The sequence below is a fragment of the Serinus canaria genome, chromosome 3, assembly GCF_022539315.1.
Source record: "Serinus canaria isolate serCan28SL12 chromosome 3, serCan2020, whole genome shotgun sequence".
In the NCBI taxonomy this organism is placed as follows: Eukaryota; Metazoa; Chordata; class Aves; order Passeriformes; family Fringillidae; genus Serinus; species Serinus canaria.
In genome coordinates, this window is record NC_066316.1 from 32,101,719 (window position 1) to 32,129,189 (window position 27,471).

General features: G+C 36.7%; 1 protein-coding gene across 2 annotated transcripts in view; it reads left to right on the forward strand.

The window, feature by feature from the left end:
- Positions 1 to 27,471, forward strand: part of PRKN (parkin RBR E3 ubiquitin protein ligase) — a 678,491-nt gene that overhangs the window by 100,604 nt on the left and 550,416 nt on the right. The window contains exons 1-2 of one of the 2 annotated variants that reach the window (XM_018915631.2): positions 7,883 to 7,987; positions 23,904 to 24,067. In XM_018915631.2, the coding sequence (XP_018771176.1) occupies positions 7,984 to 7,987; positions 23,904 to 24,067 (168 nt within the window). In that variant the 5' untranslated portion in view covers positions 7,883 to 7,983. Of the gene's footprint in view, positions 1 to 7,882; positions 7,988 to 23,903; positions 24,068 to 27,471 lie in introns of those variants that run through there. The other variant, XM_030235709.2, reaches the window with a different exon arrangement.

Below are 27,471 nucleotides of genomic sequence, written 5' to 3' on the forward strand. Positions count from 1 at the left end.
CCTTCTAATGATAGAGTCTCTTTATCACCTTTGTCTGTCCCCAATACCCTGTCAGTGATAATTAGTGACCCCAGCAGTGATATTAATTTGCCTTTTAAACTGCAATAATTTGATGATTGCAGTGAACTACATATAATCTTTATCCTCAGGCAAAGAGGGGATTTAGAGTCCATTGTTCACATTTATTCCTATATTTTTCAGTCTGTTACAGGCTTTAGTATCATAGTATCAAAAAATCTCTCAGTATTGTGATTTTGGTAAATTGGTTTTATATCAGAAAATATTTATGTTATGTATTATTTTGTCTCTTTACCTTTCAACTCTTTCCCTGCTCATTCATGACTGTCATGAACAACAGAGGGTCCAACATGAACTACTGCAGAATTCTACTAGAAATCTTCTGTGTTACAAAAACCTAGTTCTCATTTGCGTTCTTTCCCTCTTAAATTAGTTTTTAAATCAGTCAATAATCCATGCAGGAACATGTCACTTTATTATAGGCTTAGTTTCTTTAAGTATCTTTTAAGGAACATAGTAAAAAGTTTTTTAATCCAAATGCACATTTTTGTCCAGATTGCATTTTTTTCTCATGGTCATCCTTTCCATCAGTGAAGGATATCTTTCTAATAATTCCTTCCACCAAAACTCTATAGATGCTTATTCATTTTACCAGGGGACCTGTAATTTCCTTGTGTTTTTCTCTTGCCTCATATTGTGCCGCTGGTACAAATGTGGGGACACATTTGGCTTGAGCCTGACTTAAATTGTGTCTTGCATATAATAGTTGGTAGGCTTACAATTATATATTTAATTTTTTTCACAAGTCTTGGAGAAGAGATGCTGGTTGTGGTTATGTCTTAGTATTTTCTCACTCATATTTTCCATTTGATATGGTTTCTGTATTTCTTTTTTTGCAAAGATAGATCTACTTAGGCTCCTGAAAATGGGCTGCAAATTACCCTAAGATCTGAGCTTTTCTCTGTAATAGCTGAGTCATTCCTGAGAGATTCTGTTATGCTTTTATCATTCAATAACTGTACAGACTTTATAGCAGTTTTCTTGCCTAAAATGTATTTGAAAAAAATTTTTTACTGATTTTTTTTTTCTTTTGCAAGTTATTTCTCAAAATCCTGTTGGGCTGCATTTGTAGCCCAAATATATATAACTTAAGAGGGCACATCATTAATGTTTCCATCATATGAACAACCCTTCATCTTTTATTTAATTAAATACCCTTTTATTTTGCCATGTAACTTTCCTGACTCTCTAATGTATGATTAAAGTTTTCATGAGAGCTGGCTTACATTTACTCTGAACTTGAGTCTTTGAACACTTATTTCACTGAGATGAGTGCTTTACCCTTTTAGCTCCTCCTTTTAATTTCCTTTAATTTTCCCTTCCTGTTTTTCTTTGGACTTATTATGTTTATTATTTAACAGTAAAGGGGTTTCTTTGTTTAATTTTAGAATGATAAGATCACAGTTTGTATTTCAACTAGGAGGGATCCTTTACACTCAGGAATAGAGAAGGTCACTAAAGGTATCTGAAAATTTAGTGAATTCTTAAGAATTCACTTCAATAAGAAGAACTTAGAAATTCTTCTTACCTCTCAATGACTTTTTGTTAAAATTCAGTCACTGTTGCTGTGTTAATTCAAAAGACAGATGCAGTGTCTATATCTATATTACTAATCTATATTCCTCCTTTTTAACCAGTAACTTTCAACCTGTATGAATTCTGTGGTGTATGTTCATTCAATTAGCTTTATTAGTCTCAAGTTTTTCTTGAGCATTCATTAACAATTTTTCACATGCTCTTCTTGCAGTCTGTTTTAATCTACGTTATTCCCATGTTCATAAATCTCCTGCTGACCACCTTTGAGTTGTGCCAGACATGCCTGTTCAGTTAATATTGTCAGTTAGAGCTGAGCATTCCATTTTATTCACATATCTATTTGGTGTCTAAGTAGAAATACACTGTTTTTTGATCTTGGTTTTCTCAGATGTTTTGATTGGTATTTCAACTGAACTTTGGTTGGTAGGATTGCTATTTAAGGCCTGAATGTTGTTAGCCTTTCTGTCTTCTCTTTTCTTGAAGACGCTTTATTGCTCTGTACCCTGGAAGATTTGTTATTCCAAGCCTTTCTCTTCAGTACCGTTTTTTGTGCCCCTTTGTTTATATTGCTTTTCTCTCCTGTGGTATACTTGCCAATGACTTGGCTTCCTGAAGTCCATCCTTTCCATATGAATTTCTACAAGTCCTCCACGCCAATTCATCTCAGAAAATGCTACCATCTCTTCAAGAGCAACCTAATTCTTCCCTCTGTCCTATTTCTGCTGTTTCATTGCTTTCATCTCTAGCAGGCAGGTCACAGGTGTTATATACCCACTTATACATTGAGTAGCCTTTTTCTATTGTTTGAGATTCCAGTTTCCCTGTGGGCTACTAGCTGCAGGATAATGTGAAGCAATCATTGAAGGGGAAGGTCCCACTGGTTGGTTAGCTCCCCCTTTTCAGCTAATTGCACTTCTCCTTTAAGGTGTTCTCCTGTGTAATCAACCTGGAGTCTGTGAGGGAGCTGCAGTGTGATTTTGGGAGCTTTTTGACAGACTGACATAGAGCTCATCCTTTCTCCGAGACAGTTGCTTCTCTAATTGGTTTCATTTCATGAGAGAACTTGTTATATGATTTCAAGAGCTAATATTAATATTTTTAGCAAGAAAATTATAGGAAAAAGAGACCCTACATTCACCAGAAACATAGTGTTTCTAGCAAAGAAAAAAGATGGGCAACAACAAAGGTACTGAAATACTCAAATAATCTTGCCTGTATAAGGAAATACAGGCTCATAACCACTAGAAACACAAAGAATATTTGGATTCTTGCATTAAATTTGGCCATTTAACATCTCTTTGACTTGGTTCAATCCTGGAGGATAGTCAATAGATGTGTTTTATATCTAATAATTTGAAACCTTTACGTCAAAGTCAGGCCTTTATAAACATGAAATAATTTCTATCTTACAGTAAAGGTCTTCTTAGAAGCATTTGTTTAGGAACTTCCGAGGAAGAAGGAATATTTTGAAGGGAAGGGCAGAGGAATGCAGAGGAGGAATTTATTTTAATTTTGCGTAGAGGCAGATTACTTCTTTCCACTTAGAACCTTGATAATTTGTTTTCAGTAAACATCACCACTGGTTTAGTAATGACTGATTTATATTTATTTAACACACTTCAGCTAAATAAGTCCCAAAAGATTTAATAAATTTACCAAGAAATTAGAACTAATTGTAGGTAGTTTCAGAAAAAAAAAGTATGAGCCAGCACTGAATTTTAGTTATCCATAAGGTGAGCATGTCACAAACCTCAATTGGATAAGTCATCTCATTTTGTAACATTCTCACAGCTTTTTTTAAAATTTTATTTCTTCAATGAAAGTTATGGTCCAGTTGAGTGAAGCTGTGATCTGGGGCACAGAAGTTTTATTTTCACACTGAGTGCAAGTAGACTTTCTAAAGGATCATTTATAATCATATAATTTGTTCAATGTTTCTGTTCTTTGCTGCATGAAGTTGGCATTTATGCTGTAAAGAAATCATTGTCGTTTTGTGGGAGTAAGGACTGCTGATAGCTAAGGGCTATACATAAATAGCAGACTGTGCTGGAATGAAAGAAGAAAGGATATTACTATAAAAAATATAACTCTACACATTTAATTTGTTGTTGGAATACTGTCTAGTGCATCCATCTAATAGTAAAATGCTTACATTAACATAGGAGCTCTTTTCCTGGGAAAGGCTGTAGAAAGATCAGCAAGTGTCATCAACTTCTTTTATTGAAGCTTACTACAGGAATATCTTCCTACTGAACTACATGCTTTGTAAATGTCTTATACCTCTTATTGAACAACTAAATGAAGCAGCAGATTCATGGCCTCAAGGGTTATGATATTTAAATGGTTACATTTAGGGAGGTGCCATTAGCCCAGACATTGTGGTTTATACATAAGGTGAGTGAGACCTTTTTGCAGAGTTCACAAGTAATTTCTGTAATGTGTCACACAATCTGAAGATGCTTTGTATAAATAATCTCTAATGTTTTCTTCAAGCGTTGCTTCCCAGTATGGAGGATGTACAACAAATACCTGTGGACAGACTTAATGGATAAATAGGCATGAATCAGGTGAGGGAATAGCATGCAGTGTTTCAGGAAATGCTCACTAAGGGTGGGATTGATCTAAGATCAGTTTTTCAAATTGAAAAAAAATGAGTCATTTTTGACAGAGCCATTTATCCTGCCTGTTTATCTCCACTGACTATAGCCTGTGTGACTGCTGTGTCTGTGATAGTTTATATATAGTCTCAAATACTTTCCTGGATAAACAATTAGGGCTTTGCATGGCTAAAACTAATCAACTACTTAGCACCTCATCAGCTGTCACTTTTGCCAATAACCTTTCTACTAATACAATTTACTGTAGTGTGTACCTATCCCTTTCAGGTGGCCCAAGGTCATCAAAACAATTCATCATTGTCAGCTTCCATGTCACTTCGAAGTCTGTAGTTTTTATTTCAGATCTGAGGAAGAGCCTTCAAGCCTGTCTCCTTTTTATCTCTTTATAGCAGCTTCTAGGCATCTCTTCTCCTTAAAACTATGTCACAATCATATATTTGGACTAAGTAGAACACCACTGCTGTTATGGGGCCAACCAGCTCATCTGGGTTCATTCTACAATTAGGGGGGCAGATGCTTTGCTGATCTGAAAGAGAATCCCGAGAAAACTAATATTGGTTACATATTTAACTTTTAAATAGGTAAAGTGATAAAAATCCAGTCACAAAATACTATATATTTTAGTAGTAAGCTTAGTTTCTACACCACTTAAGGACAGCAATTTTCCAGACAATATGAGCATGGGGGTTGATTTTTGGAGCACTCAGAAAATATCTGTTAAATTAAAAGCTCGTCTCAGTTTAACTGTGGTATCACTCCACTAATTCAAGCTCATAAAATATGCAGTGTTTACCTGCAACAGTAATTGCATATAAAAATTTACATCGGCTGCATCCTGTATGTACACACAACTCACCTGAAAATACAGATTTTATCTATGGTCAGATGTTAATTATGCATTTTCCTTTTTTCTTGTATACATTATTCATACAGAAAAACTTTAAAGCTTGGCTTTTGGGTAAATTTATATTGTCACATGGATGACGATTTTTCAAACCTGTGTTATTTGCTGCATAGACCTGCTAGACTGCTCCACTGAATAAATAGAAGTCTTAGCAAAGTAAACAATTTTGCAAATATATGTTATTTACATAATCCTTTTCACAGAAGTATGCACAGTATTGCCAAGATATGTTTGTGAATAGTCTTAATTAGAAAGACAATTTATCTTCTAATGGACCCTAAAAGTGATTATGGTTGCCTCAGTTGCACTTTCTTTGTTTACAGATTGTGGCTCAAGAGATTTTTGGGAATATCTCTTTTGTCAGTCTAGGTGTTGTGCTTAAAGTCCATGCATTTTGAGTACTTACAGTCCTTGTCTGTGGTTTCTTAGGATGATAAATCATGTTTCCTACACAGTAAAGGTCTGTATTACATTAGCTTCAATATCAAAGACATTTTGATTTACGTATGTTGTGAAAATTAAAGCACTGCTCCCCATTCTCCTTATTTTTCTTCAAATTTTTTCTGTGAAAATGTGGATGTTAAATCACAAGCTTCTGGAAAAGAGTTACATCTCCCAAAATGCAGATTTATGTACTTCAGCTGCTGATTAATGAAGCCATGATGTCTGTGACTAAAGTCAGATTCTCTGATATGATAATTTTGATGAAGCAGTATTCATGTAAGCTTTTGGGGGGTATTCTTCTTTGTCATGCAGTCCTTGTTCTGTCTCATACCATATTGATGAAAGTCAATGCTGAAAACTGGAAAATCCAGCTGCTGTATTTATTTAATGTTGTGAATATGCAATTTATTTTCTTAGGATTGGATAGGTTTTAGTGTCACAGAAAAGAAGAAAAAAAAAAGAAAAGAAAAAAAATCAGGTGTGATTAGTTTGTGCCCAGTATTTGGATCTGCTTTGAGAAAGGGTAACTTGCTTCAAAGGTTCTGGTTTTGCCTTTCTTTCCCCAAGGCAGTTGTATGTGCTCCCAAAGAGGAGTCAGTGGATAGTGAGAAGTGAGGCCCAAACAAGTTGTCTTCATATTTATGCAGATTGCCTAAGGAAAAACTCCCAGTGATTGCTGTCACCCTGTTGTTATCTGAGAGAATGATCACTCTGACAGAGACAATTGCTGCCCCAACATTTCTGTTAACATGAAGATTGATTCTACCTTTAGGCATTATTTTGAGGTCTCAGTGGAGCTCCTGAAGCTTTTTTGTTTCCCTTGTACATACTTGCTTCTCTTCTTTCAGGCTCAGCATTAATAAAAATATTTCAAAATGCAAGAATTAAAATTGTAGGTGAAGGCTGTTGCTGGGTGCTGTATTCAGATTGACCTTACTCAGAGGCCAGTGTGTGGATATATGTTCAGAGAAAGGCCACATAAAATAAGTATTCAAGAAAGATCTGGTGTTGAAATGTTGTTACCATCACTGTGTGTATCATCAGAATATATTATCTATTTTTATATATTATATGAAAAGTAATATGTATAATACATTATAGTATGTATTGTACATATTACTATATAATATATGTAAAGATATTATATTATATAATATTTATATATATATAGTATGTATTTTTAATTAGGGAAAATTGTAGAATGGGATTTTTTAGTATGTCATTGATTGGGTTTTTTGTGATCAAGCTTCAATTCCCCTTCCCAAGGATATACATTAGTCCTAAAATAATCAGAAGGCTGGGAATGATTTGGTATGACAGCTGAAGAAAACATCTGTAATCCCTTTTGACAACATAAGTTACTTAGTATTTTTAAAGTTAATTCAATATTTCTGAATGTAATCATATTCAGAAATTCCTAGCACAAAAAAAAATTATTATTGAACAACTGTGCTTATTATTTATTGTATTTAGCCTCCCCACAGTATGGGTTTTAGGGTTTTGTAAAAGAAGCTGGATATTAGTGCCAGAGGCCAACAGATAATGAGATGACTTATTCCTCAGCTAGAAGGGGCTATTTCAAAAATTAACTTTTAAGATGTCAAATGCATTATATATGCAGATAAAATTAACAGAAATATAGCATGTCATTTCCCCTATGTTATTTTTGTATTGCTATGATTTTTTTCTGCAAACAATAGGAAAAAACATAGTTACTCCCTGAGTTGTGACAGTATGATTGAGAGCTGGTTGAGCATCCACCTCCTTGAGTAGGCCTGTGTTGTCAACAAATGTATGCTCCTGTAATCTACAAACCAAATGTAAGACAGTAAAATTTATTCAAGCAAGAAATACAAATTTACCTCTCTCAGATCAGGATTCTCACCGATTCATCACTTTACTGTATGCTTTGCCTCAGCATAAAAGCCTGCTTAAAGGGCTTTAACTTACTGTGATATGACATGTTGAACAAAGTAACACTATTTAGGGAACAAGCCCTGTTGCAGTTATCGCCACTGTTAACCTGATGAATTCTAACACTGAAAATAATGTACTGAAAATGACCTGTTGAAGTATCACCTGTTCAGTGAGGAGGCAGAGGAGAGTAAATTCCCCTCCTAACAGAGCTGCAGAACCAAATGAAGGTTTCATAGGGTCGCATTTCAATACTGAGCTTGTTTTTACTTGTGTTATCTCTAACTTATGAACTTCTGACTTTGTTACTTAGTATGTTTGGTATATTGATTAGGAAAGGTTGTGTTAGTTCACAATGCTGGGAAAACACAGTGAGGCACCCCTTGTGTCTTATCTGCTGTACTAAGAATTGTCCTTTGGACACAGTTTGTTATTTTCTGTTTCTCCCTGCTGGATCGTTGTTTTCAAGATCTTCAAAGCTGGTTCAGTATGAGTAAGTAAATTGGTATTTTATGTCAAGCATAGGAGAATATTCCTTTTGGAGCCCAGTTGTATGATGTTGCCTGGGATTCTGAGTTAGTAGAGCAGTACAGCAATACATGTAATTCACTACGCCTGGAGAAATTATACTTTGCAGAATACAGCAGTTTTTGTACATAGTTGAAGCACAGTGTGAATGTTTTGCCAGTCTGCATAATATTCTTGTTGTGACACTCGGTGTCCCCAGGATGGAATACAAGGAGTGTAAAGTCAGCCCAAGCCCACTGGTATCCAAAGGTCTTTTTGTTCACAGTTGTGTTATTTAATACTCTGTGTTTGGTGGAAGTGTGAATACACCCCCATTCCAGGTCAGCACGTGCAGGAAGACATTTGGTCTCTTTGGATTAACTTGGGGATGAGCATTGGTTGGTTTATTAAATAACAACAACCAGCTGCTGATCCACTAAGCTGATATATTTATCTAGATCAAAGTCCCCCTGTGGGCCTGTTTGTCTGGAGCCAAGCTCAGCTGTTTTTGTAGCAGCTGTCACCAGTGACTCCCTACATCTTACCATGAGCCTTGGGAGCACACTGCCCTTGGCCATCTCCTCTTTCTCCATTGCAGGGCTTCAGTGGTTGATCACAGTTTCTCAAAAACAATGCACAATGATAATTTAATATCTGTCCACAACCTTAGACAAGTCTTACTAGGATCTTTACTAGACATCCTTCTTTCTAGAAGGAAGTCAAGTTGTATCCCTAGTGCAGCTAGAGTTCTCAGCACACACAAGCACCACACAGGTCTATCAGCGAGTGAACTACAGTGATACTTCACTAGATTAAAACCTCTCCAGGCAAACTGGTCTGAATTCTTAGGATTACAGCAATCACTGTGGATCTGTAAGTCTAAGACAGATCAGATAAAAAAAGAGATGGTGATTTTTTGAGATAAATACTATATGCAAGGAAATCCCGCTGTTGGACTACAGCACACCCTATGCAGCCTCCATGTCTGTTTCTAGCATGTAAAATGAATCCTATGGCTCTTGATCCCCTGCTATTCTTGGAGGGTTATTCATCAGCTCTATTGCTTTTAGCTCCAGTTTTAAAATAAAATGATTTCTCATGTAGTTTTTCTATCATATACTGGTTCTTGAACTGCGCAATAAAATAGCGAATTAATGGGTATGTCAAAATGATCCAAGCATTTTTCTCTTTATGTTACTTAGTGACATATAAACATTTAGTACTGGTGCTATAGTGAACAGCATATGGGGCTAGACTAATCTGGTCCCTCTCCATATCACCCAAAAGTTAGGAAAATTTGTCGTTTGTATTTTAACCTTGGATGTTCCATCTTGCTCTACAGAGCCACTGCTGTTGGTCCCAACAGTGAGGAGTGGTTCAACAATCCCTTAACAGTTAGGTCTAGATTTGATACAGACAGACTGAGTGCTGCCAAAAACAAGTGCCCAGGTCTCCTTCAGTTTCTGTCAGTGTAGAATAAGGAAGCCAGCCCACATATATGGTGTGATATGCTTTGCAGCTGCATTATGGATGGGAAGTTTTCTAAATCTAGAAAACAAGGTTTTTTCAGCTCTTTTTGTAATGATTGTTTTCACTTTCAGCCTTTCTCGTAATAATCACACCCTTCAAACTTTCCCATTTCTTAAGAACATATATATGCATGCACAATGTGCATGTTATATGTGTATATCTATATACAGTGCATGTATATAAAGGCAGTGTTTGCATAGGGGTAAATGACTCCTAAAGGAGCTACCAGATAGTCTTTTATCAGTATTTAACCATTTCTAATGTATTTCACCTAAGCTCATGAATTTTCAGGAGGGCTGTTGAAGCCATGTTGATGTTGCCAGAGTGTTTCAAACTAATATTTGTATCAATGTCTTTTTGTCCACATCTTAATTTAGGATTCCTGCAAGTTTTGAGAGACAAAATTTTTGTTCAGTGCTTTGGCCAATGATACAGGTGTCTTCTGTAGAACTACCTTTTTAAGCTTTTTATTGCTTTATACAACTTTTGTCAAATGACTTTGTGAAAGTTTTTAAATGAAATTGATATCTGCATCTTGTAAATTTAGTACTAACTATTCCCCATGGAACTTTTGTATGAGCAATTAATATCAGTATTTAACCTTGTAAAATATATGGCTTGTGGCAGGGAATGTAAGGGATTTAGTAGATACACAGTGAAAAATGGACTCCGTTTTGCGTGTTGTCTTCCACTGATGTGATTGTAATCTCCCACCTGTGTTATTTTTTATATTCCTTCTATTCTTTGTTTTTAAAAAATAACAATATAAATGTATCCTTAGTTGCAGTGTGAGTTAGGGGTTCTTTGCAAGCTTCTGTTTTGATGCAGCCTGGAGTAAAGACAAGCTTCATGCTGCTCAGGAGTTACCTATATTATGCAAGAAAATGGAGGCCACTCAGTTTTATTCCCCAAATAATGCACTGACTGTAGATTCTTTCTAGAACCCTCAGCAAGCTTGCAGATGACACCAAGGTGAGTGGTGTCATTGACAGACCTGAAGGATGGGGATGCTGCACAGAGGGACCTGGACAAGCTGATGAAGTGGGCTCTTGGGAACCTCTTGATGTTTAATCCAGTGCAAGGTGCTATCCTTGGGTTGGGTCAACACCTGGTATCAACACAGGCTGGGGGATGAACAGATGGAGAGCAGCCCTGGAGAAGGACTTTAGCTCCTGGTTCATGAGAGGCTGGACCCAGCAATGGGCACTTGCAGCTCTGAAACTCACTTGTATCCTGGTCTGCATCCAGAGCAGTGTGGCCAGCAGGCTGAAGGAGGGGATCCTGCCCCTCTGCCCTAGTGAGGTCCCACCTGCAGTGCTGCATCCAGCTTGGGAGTCCCCAGGACATCAGCCTGTTGGAATGAGTACAGAAGAAGGGACACCAAGGGGATTAGAGGAATGCAGCACCTCTCCTGTGAGGGAAGTCTGATAGAATTTGATTTGTCCAGCCTAGAGAAGGGAAAGCTTTGTGGTGACCTAATTGCAATCTTTGGGTACCTGAAGGGAGCCTACAACACTCATGGAGAGGAACTTTTTACAAGGGCATGAAGTGAGAGAACAGGGGAAAATGGCCTTACAACAAGAGTCGGTTTGGATTAGATGCTAAAAAGAAATCTTTTACTGCAAAGGTGGTGAGACACTGGAATAGGTTGTCCAGAGAAGCTGTGGATGCCCCATCCATGAAAGTGTTCAGGGCCAGGCTGGATGGGGCTGTGAGCAACCTGGTCTAGTGGAAGGTGTCCCTGCCCATGGCAGGAAGGTTAGAACTAAATGATCTTAAAGTCCTTTCCAACTTAAAATAATTTTTAATTATATGATTCCAATTCTGGAGAAGCCTTTTCTTCACCATCTGATCTGTTTCTTCTAGGCTTCCAATTTTTTCTCTCTTAAGTTCATTATTCTGTTTCTTTTGCATTGTTCTGTTTTCCTTGTGAAAGGCAGAAACTTCTAGGATTCTAGTTCTTCTTGCCTCTTACTAGGCCAGTAAGGCTTGGGAATGAAAAGCACATTAAAAAGTTGGATTCAGAAAAGCTGTCTTCTGAGGAAGGTTAACACTCCCTTTTAAATCTGATTTAATACAATTCTTGGTTTCTCTGCTTATTGTAAATAATATCCTTATAGAAGTTGTTTATCATGGAAGGGAAACAATTTCACTAACACAGTGTAACAGTTAATTGCTGTTACTGTTTCAACCACATTAATCACAAAAAAAATCTTACTTGGGTTGCACTGTTAATAACAGTGTCTTTGGCAAATTTAATGAAACCTCCCCATAAAAATGATGACCTATGTTAATTCTCAGGGAAATCATGAGACATATACTAGGTCTTCTGGGTTTTTTTTTGAGAAAGAAAATAAGGATTTTATCTATGTGATGATAAATATTTGCCATTTTGCAATTACCAGCATACGATATTATAAATACATAATAGCTCAAAGTCTTTTGAATATATTTTTGTTATATATTTTGTTACTAATGTATCTTTCTTCTTCCATAATGAGCATCATTTTTTCTTATCAGAGAATTATTAGCTGTTCTGTTGTGATCCAGCTGTATAATTTATGTTCAATTCATTGGAGGGAAGAGAACCTAAAGAAAAGCAGTGGTATTTTTTTGTCACAGTCAATAATTTAAAAGAATAAATATGTCCAAATTTTACTTCTCTTGTCTACAATGAGGATTACAAACACATTGTCACACATTTATATCTAATACCTGATGAAAGCAGTTTAATCCAGCAATTTTTGTTCATAATTCATGTTCTTCTTGCACTAATTTAATTTTGATGCTAAGTTCCTCCAAATACCTTTCTAAATATCTGACCAAATTAGCTATTTCTGAAATTTTTTGACCCTTTAGCATTCCATTGTATTTAATTTTTAATTTCAGTCACTATTCAGAGCTCCCACATGCCATTAAAAGGTGTGGTTTCAGTTGGATGATTGGCTTAAAATATTTAATGGCTTTATTTAAATAAATCTTGTTCTGATTTTGTTCTTGTCTCACATATATCATTTGCTTAAGCTGACACAATTGGGTTCATTAGGTGTTAAAAGTGTCTCATTGGATGGACATGTTGGCATTATACATCACAATCATTTTATCCCTAATAAGTGTAAAAAGTTATAAAAGTCATATTGAGTTCGGTGAGGTTATTTGCATACAGATTTATTAATACTCTTAAATTCATATTCTGATAAAGTCTGTGTATGGAGCATATGCTGTGAAAAGAAATGTACCTATTTACAGGTGCTGATGCCCATACCACTCTAAATAGGGTGTGAGGGAAAACTGTGATCAGAATTTGGCAGACTTCCACAGTATCTGAAAAGACCATACAGTTTGTAATGGCAGTATGCTGTAAAGGAACATTGTGTTAAAATCCTTTTGGTTCATTTCTAAAAGGCTCATCTAAAGTATACTCTACTCAGACTCAGCATTTCTGATCTACTGGTGTCTGCTTCCACCATCTGCTTTTGCAGAACTATTTTTACCTTAAACAAGTATCAGTGGCTGCCACTGAGTGGCCCTTTGATGTGCAGTCAATCACAGACAAGAATAAAATTGTATTATAGACTATAATTTCCTGTCTGATCATAAGCTCTGCTTTTTGTGCCGGGTGATTTCCTTCAAACTAATTGACAAATGCACTGGCACAGGGAGAGATGGGCTGCAGCTGCCTGTGGTTTGTCAGAAAGACAGAAGGAAAGGAAATCTTGAGAAGTACTGAGGTGTGTGTGACATTGAGATGAGTCTTCTTCTGGGAATATTCATAGCCAGAATGAAGAACTTGTAGTTTTTTCAGCAAAAAAATGATGTCCATTCTTTCAGGCTTTAAAATATGTTTTGAAAAAGAGAAAATCACATGGAAAACTAACTTGCTCTTCTAGCATCGTTCCTTCTACCAAGGGCCAATGGGAACACAGCACACAGCCCAAAATAATAACATAATACTGGTCTACTGTGTTTTCTTCAGCAAGCTGAAATAATTGATCAACACAGTCAGCCTTTAAAACTTAAGTTAAGAAGAACTCTTCTCTTTCAAAATGTTTTGTACCTCCCATGCCTCACAGAAATGATGGTGCATTTTTGTTTTCCACCCACTGTTAGATGGTGTGCCAACCATCATTTTTGCAAGAGAATTTGTGGAACAGTGCAATGAAGATCTGTTTTGGCAGCAGGGACCCATTCACAAAGGTTGGATGTTAGGTGCAGTCTGTACTAGTGGCCTCTCACAACACTTCAGCTTTTCCAATGAAAAATAGCCCATGTATAGAGAATCGAATTACATTACAAGCATAGATTTATTTTTCTCCTTGTTCAGAAAATTTTAACTTCATGACTCACTCAGAATTCTTTGAATTTTCATTTTGAGCTCCTAGGAATTTTTTTTTGGGGAAAATGTGTTACTTTTGATTTAATTAAATGAATATTTTAACTTTAAAAACTGTTTTAAAACAAGTAAGAAGAAATAGATTCATCCTGTCATCATCAATTACGCTGTTATTTCACATCTTGATTTACACGTATCTTGCTTTTGACATAGCAAAACTTTTGTATAATTTTCTTTATTTGGCATTCTCAATTTATAGATTCCCAGAAAATCTTTGGCTTCAGTACATGTGGCAGGGGAAACTGTTCTTCCAGGGGAATTATAACCTAACTAGATAAACAGTTTTCATATTCTGATATTTAAGACATATTGATCTAGCATGACAATAAGCTAAAACTTCAGATTATGAAGCCTCCATTCTTAAATTTATGGAATTACTTTAAATAGATATCTTAGTCTTTAATTTAAAAAAACTTATAGTTTCTTAGCTTTTTTGTGAAATATACCTCAAAATTGTAAACCTGCAAGCCTTGAAATACCTAAGTTCATGTCATCTATGTACCTAGATGTAACCAAGAGAGAAATCATTATTTTATCTTCCTCAAAGTTGCTGATGTGTTGGACAGTAAAGGCAAATCTAGAAAAACAGATTAGCAGAGAATTGGTATAACAGCAACAAACTTATTCAGTACATTTATGGCACAGCATAGGTCCACATGGTCTTCAGTATTTGCTGTGCTTATCTATAAATTATACATGCTTTCAGTCTGCTTAGAGTTGGTTTGAAAAAACCTAAACAACAAAACAGAAGCAAAATTCCTTGTCCATGAAAAGTCTCACTGTTTTCCTCCCATCATATTCAGTTGGTATACTGTGTGCATCACCATTTTTCAGTCTCTTGAGAGACCTCCTACTGTGGTTTGGCATTTCATTATTTGGGGTTTTTAACTTTTCATTTTTGTAACAGTATTTGAGTCATATGCCCAGAAAGCATTTTGTGAATTGGAGCCCATACTCTTAGCAAGCTCATGTCTACTTCTGCTCAGTGAATGGAATTTGGCTCTGTACTGAAATAATAGCATCTGAGTTGAGGGGCTTGGACATAAATATATATATCTAATAATACATTTAATATATTTAAGGGGTGAGTGTCAATGACTATGCTGTGTAAATTTTAAACAGGCCCAATACATTTCTCTGCATGTGTGTTCAAACAATATAGTGAGTTTTTAGGATTCTTGTGTGACACTGAGATGTTTGAAATGGTGTTTCTTTTGTTCTGCTAGCTAGCAGTTTATAGTAGGAATGTCAGACTATTTTTGGCAGTCAGTTTGGGCCATGTGTTTTTTTCTCTCAAAAGTGTCTGCTGGGTATTTTGTTGTGTCAAGGACTTAGAGGTGCTTATTATTTGGCTGTGAGATTGATAGGAAAAGTAGATGTTAAAAAAAACCAAAACAACAAAGCCAAACAAGAGTAGGAAGAGCTTTGAAAAGCTCAAGAGGGAGAAAATTGTCTTCTATATATGGTAAATCTTCAAGCTTGGATACAAGAACTTCTATTTTTGCAAGTTCAGAAGAAAAGCTGGGTACGCATTCCTATGACACAATTGTAAATTTCTTTGGCTACCAATCATTTTGCAGTTCTCTTTTGATTTAAGGGGTTAAACTGCCAGCTAAGATAGTTTTACTAAAGCTAGTGGAATTACTTATGATCTTTACCTCATCTTTACATTACATCCTTTACAGATGCAGTTTTGCCTTAAGAATTTAACTTGAACCCATCAGGGTAGACTCCAAGTTGCTGCAGAAATGGTGTGGCTGAGTTAGACTGTAACCCCAGAGGCCCTGGGCAGAGTGTGGAGCCCTTGAGGAAGCCAGGCAGGGACAGCCAGGGCTGGTGCTGTCCCCAGTGGCCTCCCTGGTAGTGTCTCTTCTGCCATGCCCTAGTTTTACTTGTGAGAAAGAGGTCTTGGGAGAGCAAAAATGGTGTTCACAGTTTAAAAGGAGTAGGGTGAGGTTAGCATTTTAAGGGTGAAGGGCAAAGCTGATTTTTCTGCTAGTCAAGAACTATTTATCAGTAAATTGGTAAAATGGAGATGCTTAAGAAAAAAAGAGGTCGCAGAACGTAACCTTAAAATTAGGTTTTCAATAAAGAAAATCAATTTTATTTGCCTATCATGCTTTTTAAAACAAATCAGGACATGATTGTGATGATACTGGGACCCCTCTAATGGGCTGAATAAAAGCAAAGAAATGTGGACATTTAAAAGCTGACATTGGATCTGCAAACACCAAGGCAAGAAGCCCTGTTGTTTTACTGTTCTCCAGAGCAGCCAGCCTCTTCCTCTCCCTTCAAACAATGCATTTGGCTGTACAGCATCCAGCCATGTAGTGTTGTACAGCCCACTGTCCTGGGCTTAACAGGGCTGTAACAAATTTTATTCCCTGGAGATTTGGCTTGGTGTCACTTGTCCTTGTTAAAATTAAAGTGAAGCAAAAGGTTTCTGTGTTAATAGGTGGGTATAGAGGTATGTTTTCTTTGGGACATTTTTATTATGTGTGTGACTAATCTTTTTCCACATACCCATTTTGACAATATGTATGCCATTTTAATCCACATTATAATATGGATTTTATAAATTTTAATACTTGTTTTGTTCTATACTGAACATCTAACATACTTCACAAGGTGAGAAATCTCCTTCCTTAGTCAAATGTGACAGCTGCCATATTTATAATACATTTGTTTGTCTGGAACTTCAGCTGTCCAACAACATTTCTGGTATTTAGATGCATGTAGGTGCTACAAGAAAATTATATTAAATTTCATGCAGAACTGCAAATAAGTGTAACTGTTAAAATGATGGAATCTCCTTATTGAAGTCTTCACCTTGATAGTTCCTTTTACAGCCTTAAAGCTATTGCAGTATGTCGTATTTCAGATTTTCTGACCCTCCCATGAATTTCATTGAACTCATGCTGTCTTTGCAAAAATATTGACCCATTCTCTCACAGGACAGGAGTAATTTAAAAGCTGCAAGAGTATACATTTTATTTTTAAGTGTAATACTTCCTATTAATACAGAAAGCTGTAGCATATGGCTTGAAATATGTGGAATTGAAAGACTCTTATCCATATCCAAGCACATTAAAGAACAGTATGCATCTATTTAAAATGAAACATGAATTTAGGTTGATTCTACATCAAGGAAGTTCATGGCAGCTTGGTGCTGACATAAGCAGCCAGTAAATCAGGGCGAAAATAGCTAGGAAAATAGCATTCTTAAAGAGACTTATAAAGGAAATGCCAACATAATTGTAGAGTTGAGTTAGCTAGCTGTGAATTCCTCCAGCTTAAAAAGAATAGTAAAACTGAGTGAATTAATCACAGGAAATAATTTACTGGGCAAATTTAGCGTGTCTTGGATTAAAAGGCATACTTCCTAGCACAAAATTAGGTTACTGTGAGAATTGCTGAGTTTAAACATTGCCTTACTGCAATAGAAGAAAGCAACTGCATGTGCACACATAGCTCTGGCGGGAAAAAGACTAGTGCTGAGCTCTTGTCTTTTTTTTTTTGCCTCAGTTCTTGGTTTGGATTACTTGCTCATGAAGAGTCAGGAGGAAACTGTTAGCCTGCCTGCTTGTAGCCTGCTTACTCAGTATTGCATTCTATTGGAGTATGTGTATGGAAATACAAACCCAGGACATCTACAGAAGAGCGCTCTTCTTCAGAAGAGACTGTTAATCCCCTGTAAAAAAATCCAAATAAAGCAGCTGTAAATGTATTGTCTTCAGCAGTAACTGTGACCAGAGAGCCTTCTGAAGAAAGATCATAGAGCAGTCATGGATGATATTCCTCTCTTATGTCCTTCCAACTATTTTTAACTCAAATGACAGGAGTTTAAAATGTATTTTCGTAAAAATGGGGGGGGGCAGGGGGAATAGTGTGATGGTATCTGTTATTTTTTGCTTTCCTTGTAGTTATAAGTTCCTCTTTGACTCAGCATCTGACTGAAAGGTGTTGCTTCTCTGAGCTCAAAGCCTACGTGTGAACTCTTTATTACATACTTGTGACTATTATTCTTTTGTTTCCAGTATAGAGATTACTGACCTGCCCATTTCTTTTCTACCCTTGAGCCAAATTCATACATCATGCATCTACCACTTCTCTGGCAGAGTTTTCCAGAAGGGCTGCTGATAGTAGTGTGGGCAAACATAGTGCTTCTGCCTCTTTTGAACATAGTTCATATAAATTGATTATGGTGCACCCTAAATCTTGTGATGGAGGTGAATCTCCTGTCCCTACTCACCCTTTCTGTGCTGCTCATGACTTTGTAGAAAACTGTCATGCAGTATATATTTAGAATTTATGAATAATAATGTCTTGGTTTCCCTAAACAGTAGTTTGAATAAAACCCACTTGTTATTTTTATTTTAAAAGTAAATAAAACCATCAGAAATCTCGAACTTATGAGTTAAAGATCAAGGAATTATTTTAATGGTATTAATTACGTGTTAGCCAGCACTAAAGATGTTTTCCTGAGAGTCTATTCCCTTCACCAAGGGTAAGGTTTTATAGACGTTGTTTATTTTGGATTACTGCATCGCTCTGTGTGACTACATCATAAAATCATTCGTTAGGTGAAGGTAATTTACAAATGATCAGAAGCAGCCAAATTACTCCAGCTTAATGAGTTGCCACTTATTGCCTGTGTAGGCTCTTTTTCTGCTGCGGCTGTGAAGTTGGCTTACATTAATGTGCATTAATTTTATTTCACAAATGCAGTGATGAAGGAGACCTAATCCTTCCAGTTATCATGGCTCAGCACTGAGTGGGAATGCATTAAGTCAGGGTTCACTTCATTGTATATACCTGTCACTCTGGACCTGGTGCAAAACACAGACCAAGGTATTTTTCCAGGAAAATGTCATACAAATACATCAATAGCTGGAATGGCAACTCACTCATCTTGAGGTAGTGTTCAAGCTGTTGATTTTTAGCCATACAGACTGAAATGTGTGAAATCATTTATTTCTGAGACACTATCTCCTTCCTTGTGTAGACAGCAGAGGTTCTCTAGTTGGATTTCCTTCTCTAAAGAAGGGAAATTTTTGGCAGAATGTTCAGTGCAAGGGGGCATCAAGACTTGGGATCCTACTATCTCAACTTGGCTCCAAATTGTCGGAATTTGGCAACTTTTTGATGAAAAAAATCAAGATTTCTTTTTGAGAGTTTTCTTGGAGAGTACTAAGGATATGTTTGCTAATTGATGAGAGGGATACATGGCTTGCTATGGGACTGGTTATTCCAATGACTATGAGATTTTATCATGTATTTATGTCAAGAAAAAGTCAGGCAAGCCAGCTGGCCAGAGCTTTGTGACAGTGACAGCCTCCAAAGTGAGACTTGATGTAGTGGAAGTAGGGTAAAAACTAAAGCAGAGGTGACTGAACCACCCTGCCCTCCAGTGCTCTTGGGAACTAAAGGTGTTAGAAAGGTCTCCTATTCCAGGGCAGAACCTAAATGCACAGATATGTGAAGAGATACCACATCACTTCCCAGCTGCTTAAGTTTCTGTGGAAAATCAAAGTTCAAAGTACTTTGCACAAAGTTGTTTAAGCATTTGATTGGACCTTCATTAGCATGTACGAACTGATTGTGTAATACAACCCTGACACAAATCTGACTTATTCCTTTTCAGTCCTCTCAACTTGTAGAGTATCTTCAACCCATATTTTTCCCTTTTTCATTTCTCTTCAGTCTTTTGCTTTACTTCTTTCCCCTTTTTCAGTTCCCCTAGCACCAGGAAATAACAACAGAAAGTTGTGGAATAAGATGTAGTGCCATCCCATTATCTTGTGCTCTACTGCTAATTTCTGGGACTCCATAAAGCTTACAGTTGCATTTCTGCAATTTAGGTTGTAGAAATTCCAGGCAGTAACAGATATTGACTGGGGTTTATAAAGTGTCCACAAATGTATCTAATACTAATTGAGTCTAAAGATTAAAAAACAAGAACAATATCTTGTATAATTGAAGATGCAGAAGCTCCAGGGATATGAAAAATATGTTATATATGTTTTTATTTTATTCACTGAAATAAAAGAGATACTTGGAACAAATGTCTTCGTCCTCTGCCTTGAGAGGTGATACACAGTTGTGTGATAATAGAGGGACTTCCAGAAAATTTCCGTGCTATTTTTTTAGGAGGCAAGGATTTTATGTTGTCTCAGTTCCTACCTTCTCTTGTTTTACTTATCCTTTCTGTGAATTTTCCTGTTTTTAATCTGTATTATGCTGGTTAGCTATACTGGATAAATTATTAATCACAGTTTATGAGAAAAATTTAATCCTGAAAAGGAAGGGATAATACTTTCAAATATGAAGTAGTCTAGATGTAGGTTTTGGAGCCAAGAAGAGTTGTTCTCAAGTCGTGTGCTGAGGCAAAGAGGATCTGATCACCACAGACAGATATTGTCACAAGTTTTTTTTTCCCCCTAGTCTTAGGAAAATAACACGTCAAAGGTCTTGCCTGACCTCAGTAAAGAAAGGGCTTTTAAAAATAAAACAAGTTTCCCATACTTTATACTGTCTTTATGTTCAACTTTTGTGTCATTCTTTTTTTTTTTTTTTTTTTTTTTTTTTTTGTCCATGGGAAGAATGGGAATTAGAACTTGTTAAGATCTTAAATTTTAAATATGTGCATTCTTTTGCCACAAATGATGCATTTTTATTATAGGTTTTCTTTGGTGTGCTGCAAAGCAGGATTGTGTGATTCCCTACTTTAGGAAGGAAGAATTTGTTATTTTATGTCAAAACTAAAAAGGAAATTTGTGTTGTGCATGCAGCAATGTAAAGCTGTCTACAACTTCCTTTCATTCTTGCCACAGTTCCTTCTGTTGCTTTGCTTCTCTGTATCAAGAGTGTACCTTCACAGTTTGTTCACAGGCAGTGCCTAAGCTTCTCCAATATTTTACGTTTGTCTTCTCCATTAACAACTGGAAAACCTGTTGGATTAATAACAGTGGGGATGACAGCTTTGGAACTTTTGATATGACTTGCCAAGGAAGACAGGCTGCTGAATCCCAGGAATGAATCTGGAATGTGCCCTGTTGAGATTCCAGCAGGGGTCCCTGCCCCAAGGTTTCTTCCAACCTTCACTGAAATTCTGCAGCTCCCCTACACACCTGCCCCCTGTACTTGTGTCTGAGTAACTCTATTTCTTTTGGATTTCTGCCAGCAGTTTAGGCCTCAGGTAAATTCTCTTATCTCCTCTTAAGTCAATATTTATTTAAATTCCAGTGGACAAACTTTATATTCTAAGTCTCTTCAACACATGTATTGTTTAGAAAAGGTCTGGAGTATCTGCACAACTTCACCTGCAATCTCTTGGATAATGTGTGTTGTTAAGAATATCAACTTGATATTGATTATTTGTTTATTGAGGTGAAATGTCAAGAAGAAAATAAGTTTATTTTTACTAAAAAGACAGCTTGAAATATTATATTAATGAAATTCTGGTTTTTGTTCCACATGCTGAAGGTCTGTATTCAATCTTTTTATGCTCTGTGCAAGTGAGCAAAGGTCTCTTCTCTTCTTTTGCATTAAAAAGAGTTGTTGGATAGCAGACTATATAATAGAATAAAAGTGCTTAAGGGCAAAGTATTTGTGGCTTAGATTTTTCCAGCAAGCAAACTTGGCATTTTAACCTTTTTTTTCCAAGTTAACTCTTCAGACTTCTGAGCTGTGAAGTGCAAAATGATGCACTCACACTCATTTCCTATGCTTGCTTGTGGTAAGAATTGTGAGACTGAATTTCTGATACCTCATACACATTGGGAGGAGGAGTTACGTGTTGTAATTAAATAAAAATAAATTTATTTGAGAGAAGGATTTGCGATTCATCATGTCAAACTTCACTTACACTTCGAGAAAGTGTGTTTGGTTTATATTGCCTTTAAAAATAAATACATAAATACCACTGTGCAATTCTATTAAATGGTGCTGGTTTTATACTTCTTTTATCAAGTACTTTCCTTTTACCACCACATTTGAATTGTGGTCACTGTATCTGCTGACTTTTTTTTTTTTTTTTCATTTCCAAAACCAATAGCATTGGCATTTGCAAGACTAAAGAGAAAGAGGGTTATGTATTTGTTGGGAAGAGCTCTTTGGAGATACACATATATGCATTTTATGTGTGTATGTAAGCATATCTATATAATTATATTAAAGTATATATAGGTGTATATATAGTCACAGTGTAGCATACTAAGAAAGTATAATCCCCATTGATTTAACTATATATTTGCTATTGGCATGGATAATTTTATTTATTTTGTTTACAGTTGAGCATTGTGTGTTCCTGGAAAGATGGGAAATGTTCAATTGCCATTGGCTGTAACTACTTTTTGTCATTTACATCCTCCTTTGGTCTCTAAGCCATAATCAAAATAAAATTCAAATTCTCCTGATTCTTCTGAACAGTCTGAATATACAACTTGCACAGTTATCTCCAGAACACCCCTTAATAGGAATCAAAGCCTATAATGAGATGTACTGCAGAAAGCTGCATAACACACTGCAGGACACTTGCCTAACACTGTATTGTGAAATCTTAGTACTGAATTTTAGTACATTAAGAGGGTGCTTTCAAGTACAAAACTTAAATTGTTGCATATAATTTTATTGGAATATGGCCTTATCCTTTAAAGCCAGATGTGAATTGAAGATGTGAAATTGCACAGCTTACAACATTGGTGGCTGATAAAAACAATGGTAGCAACCTCAGCCGTGTTCAAATGTTCTGAAAGGATCTGACACCTTTGGAGTTGTCTGGTAGACTCTACATTGGAAAATTACTAAAACTCCTATTTTTAGTTTTAAAAATAGTTATTTCTTTAAACTCTCTAAGTACTTTTGAACTTATGCTTCTGTCACTCAAGAAAAATGCAAAAGAGTAACATCTTCAGCTAAAACATTGTAGAGGGAATAGGAAATAAATCTTTAAAATAACTGGTTGTTGCAATCAATACCCAGGTAGTTTAGGTGGCAGGTATAATTGATATAAATGATTTTTTGTTTTATATTGGGTTTTGCTAATTCCTTTGCTTCCTGCCTGTGAAGGTATTGGTTGAAGCAGTCTACTGGGAACATGTCTACTCTACATACAAACTCTGTGACTGATATGGATGTAATCAGTTTTTTCCCTTGTTTCATAGGTCTTGCAGTCATTCCCCTGACCAAGGGCTCAACAAGCACGTTCAGGCTTCTTATGAAAAACAGCTCTGCCAGCTGAATGGCAGGAAGCTTATGAGTTTGTTTGCCAGGCTTCTCTGGGTGTATAAACCAGTTGCTGCAGCTCTAAAAGTGATATGACTGGTGCAGTAGTGATTTTCTGCACTGAAGGTGGATGCTGACAGGAGTTATGTACTGCAGATATTTTAGTGAGCTCTGAAAAGACTGTGCTGTAATACAACACTCCCAGATACAGAATTCTGTGGTTCTGATTTCTTCTAGCATGTGATTTCCTCTTTATCATTATCTTCTCTAGCATTATATTTGTGGGAAACCAATCTGTATGATTGTGCTTTGCCTTGTTACAAGGAATTGTTTTCCCTTATTTAATATATTTTGGCTCCAGAGGATACCTCAGTTTCCTGCATTTATTAATGTCTTGGGGAAGTGCACAAGGGGCACAGAAAATGCATGTGCCCTGTGCCTGGGAAGGTTGGGACTGCACATAAAATCTCTTGTGCCAGGTAGCAGCTACTTGGACAGCTGCCTAGCTGGGTTTCTTTTGATTCTAAATGCTCTATGTCATTTCTAATACTGCCAGGGGAAGCACATAGGTTTTATGTATTGGTCACTAACTATTCTGTGGTGGGGGTTAAAAATACCACACAGGAGTATTAGTAGCTTTTCTCTGAAAATAGCAAATGCTTCCTGTAATTGAAGAGTAAGCCTTTTGCTGTCATGCTAGTATAAACATATAATGAGAAATCCTTGCTTAAAAACATCTTCTGCTCTTGTTCAGTGTTTGTCAGGTTCAACTCCAGCCATGGCTTCCCCGTGGAGGTTGGTTCAGATTCCAGCATCCTCCAGCTGAAGGAGGCAGTTGCCCAGCGACAGGGAGTTCCAGCTGACCAGCTGCGGGTGATTTTTGCAGGGAGGGAGCTCAGCAATGACTTGACACTGCAGGTAAGAATTCCTTGGTAGCTTCTTGCCTGGACTGCTGCCAGCTACACTGCCTCTGCCTCTAATGCTGCCAATCTGATGTTCATGCCTGAGATCTAATAAAATAAATAGTGCCTGGGGATTCCTTGAACTTTACTCCACACTGCTTCATTAATTCTGACCTTCTTAATTATGCATTAAAACAGCAAGCAGGAAGGGGAGAGGGAGAGCACGAGAGAGAGCTGTGCCTAGTGAATAAATGTTTACTGACTACAGAAGCAAGCCATGCACAATTTCTGTATCTGTTCAATTTCTATCTTACTTATTCCATTTGAATCTTAATGAAGAAGGATGTGAATAAATTGCTCTAAATCAGGCTGCACAGTCATCACATTTTATAGGATTTGTAACCCAATTGTGACCCCTGGAGGATAGCTACATGGCTGCTGCTGTGCCGTGTGCTGCTGTGCCTGCACAGGTGTGTGATGCTGGAGGGATGGTTCCAGAAAGCCCACAAGTGTTCTCCAAACCACTGAACTCGTAAGTATGTGAAGCTGAAAGAGGAGCAGGGAGCGCAGAAGAGCAGCTATAAGTAGGTATCTGAATTTCAGCTCCTGAAGGTTAGGAAACCGTTCTCCTCAATAAATGCAGAGGGCTGTTCATTTGTAGTGAGCAGTAAGAAGCACTGAAAGCTAGGCTCAAGTTGCTCTATGCTACTGCTACCAGTGCAGCTGCTTTATAAATAGTTTTGTATTCCCTGGGTGTGCATTTGGCAGTTCACTCTAATAGCCAGGGTTTAGCATAAGATCACACATTTAAGACAATTGGGAACCTTGGGGAAACCTGCCTGGCCTTTTAGCATAGTGCAAATACTGATTGAATGAAGTTGCCATCCTTCTACAGTGGAATCAAAGAGCTGCAGATACAACCTGCAGTAGTGCAGGTGATTGCCTAGAAGATCCCTCACATGTAGAACTATTCAGATTAATTTGTACTCATGTTTCAGACATATTGTTGTACTCAGAATGGCTGCTAAGTCTGAGTACAGAAAGTCACTATGGTATTGATGATCTATCACTGTTTCTCCTTGGGTATGGTATTTATTGCTTTGCAGAGCACTTTAGGGAATTCCAGCACACAAAGGAAGGTGTAGAACTGTGAATTGCTGCCAGTCTCTAGCGCATCAGCTGAGAATAGTGTTGATGCATACCTGCAGTGTGCTCCACATACATGTGAAAACATATATATAAAAGTGTAAGGATAAAAAAAAAGTCATGTGAATTGTAGAAGCTGTCAGTTGCCAGTTGCTAGATTGGAGTTGTTCTGTCAGAAGCTTCGGAACCACTTTGCTTTTCCTGGCAAGCTGCAGGTGTTGGTATTACTGCCATTTTGTGGCAGCATGAAACACAGATTTTCAGCCCAGTTTGACACTTGCAACCAAGTTTGTTGTTGGCTACAGCATACAATCTGTTGCCAGGGTAAATTAAAAATGGTGTTCCAGATATATAGACCTCCTGATGATGTAATTTCCTTGTTTTGTCCTAATTATCATGTCTAGTCAAGACTTCCTATTATTTAGCAAACTGGATCTAGATTCATTGCTTAGACTCTTGGTTCTAAATCAGATAGGAAATTCAAAAGCTGTTTCAGATGGTACAATTCATACTTTTGTGTTTAGGTCTCTTAAATATTGCATTGATTAATATCATTAACATATATTACTTCACTTTTATTCCAGATGTTTGAATGCATTTGTGTTTCCTTTTTTTTTTTTTCTTTTAATTGTGTATATTTATTTATCTTGGAAATTTGTCAACACAAGAAGAAGAGTTGAGTATCTGAGGTGTTTGGGTTCCTGTGGTAAGCTCTCTGGGTTTTTTGCAAAAGCTAATGAAAACTTGTGTGCTAGTGAAATACTAACTGCTGGCATTTATGTTGCATCTGTAGTTTCAGAATTAAGATTAAACATGAGAAAATTAGCTAACTTTTTTTCTAGATCCATGGATTTGGATACAAAATAAAAAAAATTCTACTCAGCTGATGCTCTAAATTATTTCATTTTACAATAGCATAGAATTTCCAGTGAAATAATTTTCTCCTTTTGTTTTTCATAAATCACTTTTGAACTTATTTGCCCAAGGTATTGTGGAAGAATCTAGAGGTCAGGAAAAAGAACTGATGGTACTACAGATAATGAGATTATAGAGGACATGAGAAAAGCTGCAGTAATTGCAGGAGTATGGGGCAGAGATTGAGGAAATAGTCCAGGACAGTGAACTTTACTGGTTTCACAGCTCACAGCAAAACTAGATTTGGCTTGACAGCTACCTTAGAATCTCAGGCAGCTGTTACAAAACATAACTGAGAATGTGAAAGTTGTGTTTGTTTTCTGTTTGGAGAGAAGGAAAAAAAATCATTCCTGGTAGCTGAGACTTGTAAAAAATAAATGAAGCTGAAATAGACAGATGTTTAAGAGAAATTATTATTAGAAAGTGCCAAGTTGAGATCTTAAATAAGTAATTTAATATCAACAACAGCAGTAAAAAAAACTGTAGGAGGGATAGAAGTGAAATATGTGTGGAGGCATTTAATTTGGTGCCACAGACTTGTGTTTTTTCCTTGAAAAAAGAAAAGAATATTAGACACTGGTTCCACTGTGCACAGGGGAGATCAGTATCTGAGCTAGTGACTAAGGGACAAGTAGTGAAATTAGAGCCATGGTAAGCAGGATTGGTAATGGCTGGGTGAAGAATGAGACCTGTAAATTTGAATCTCATAAGAAGGAATTAGAGCAATAAGCTGATTCCTAAAAGCCTAGCAAACAGTGTTATGTCACTTAAGTGTGCTAAGCATTCCAAAGAATGATGAAGAGCTCCCTGCTGATGACAGTTCTCTTTGGAATGAGTAGAATAATTAATTAATGTAGACCCAAAAATAGGAACTCTTTCAAAAGATTGTCATGAGTATGGAAGAATAATGGAAAGGTCTTCCTGTAGCAATCCTAGGATGGAAAGAAGAATAAAACTATAACAGTTTCACCAACAGGATAAAGAGGAGGTAGCTGCATATCAGTGTTCTAGCAGGAGGTGACTGCTTTTAGTATTGTCATTGACTCAGAGAATGGCAAAATTAGTTAACAGAGCTTCTGGTAGTAAAGTCTGTAGTATGTATTGATAAACAGTTTTGCTCAATGCAAGCAATTTAAAAGTTACCACTGATGATAGCAGTAGTATTGTATTAGTACAGACTTCCTCTTTCTTGGAGAACTCAGAGTCCCCTTGTGTGATGGAGTTCTTTGCAAACAGTTTGCAGGAGAGATTCCCTTCCTTGCAGACCTTGTAGTGTAAATGAAAAAAGCAGACAAATGATGTGATGAGAATCAGTAGCTTAGCTTGTCCTCAGTCAGTAGCAAAACGGAGATAGAATTA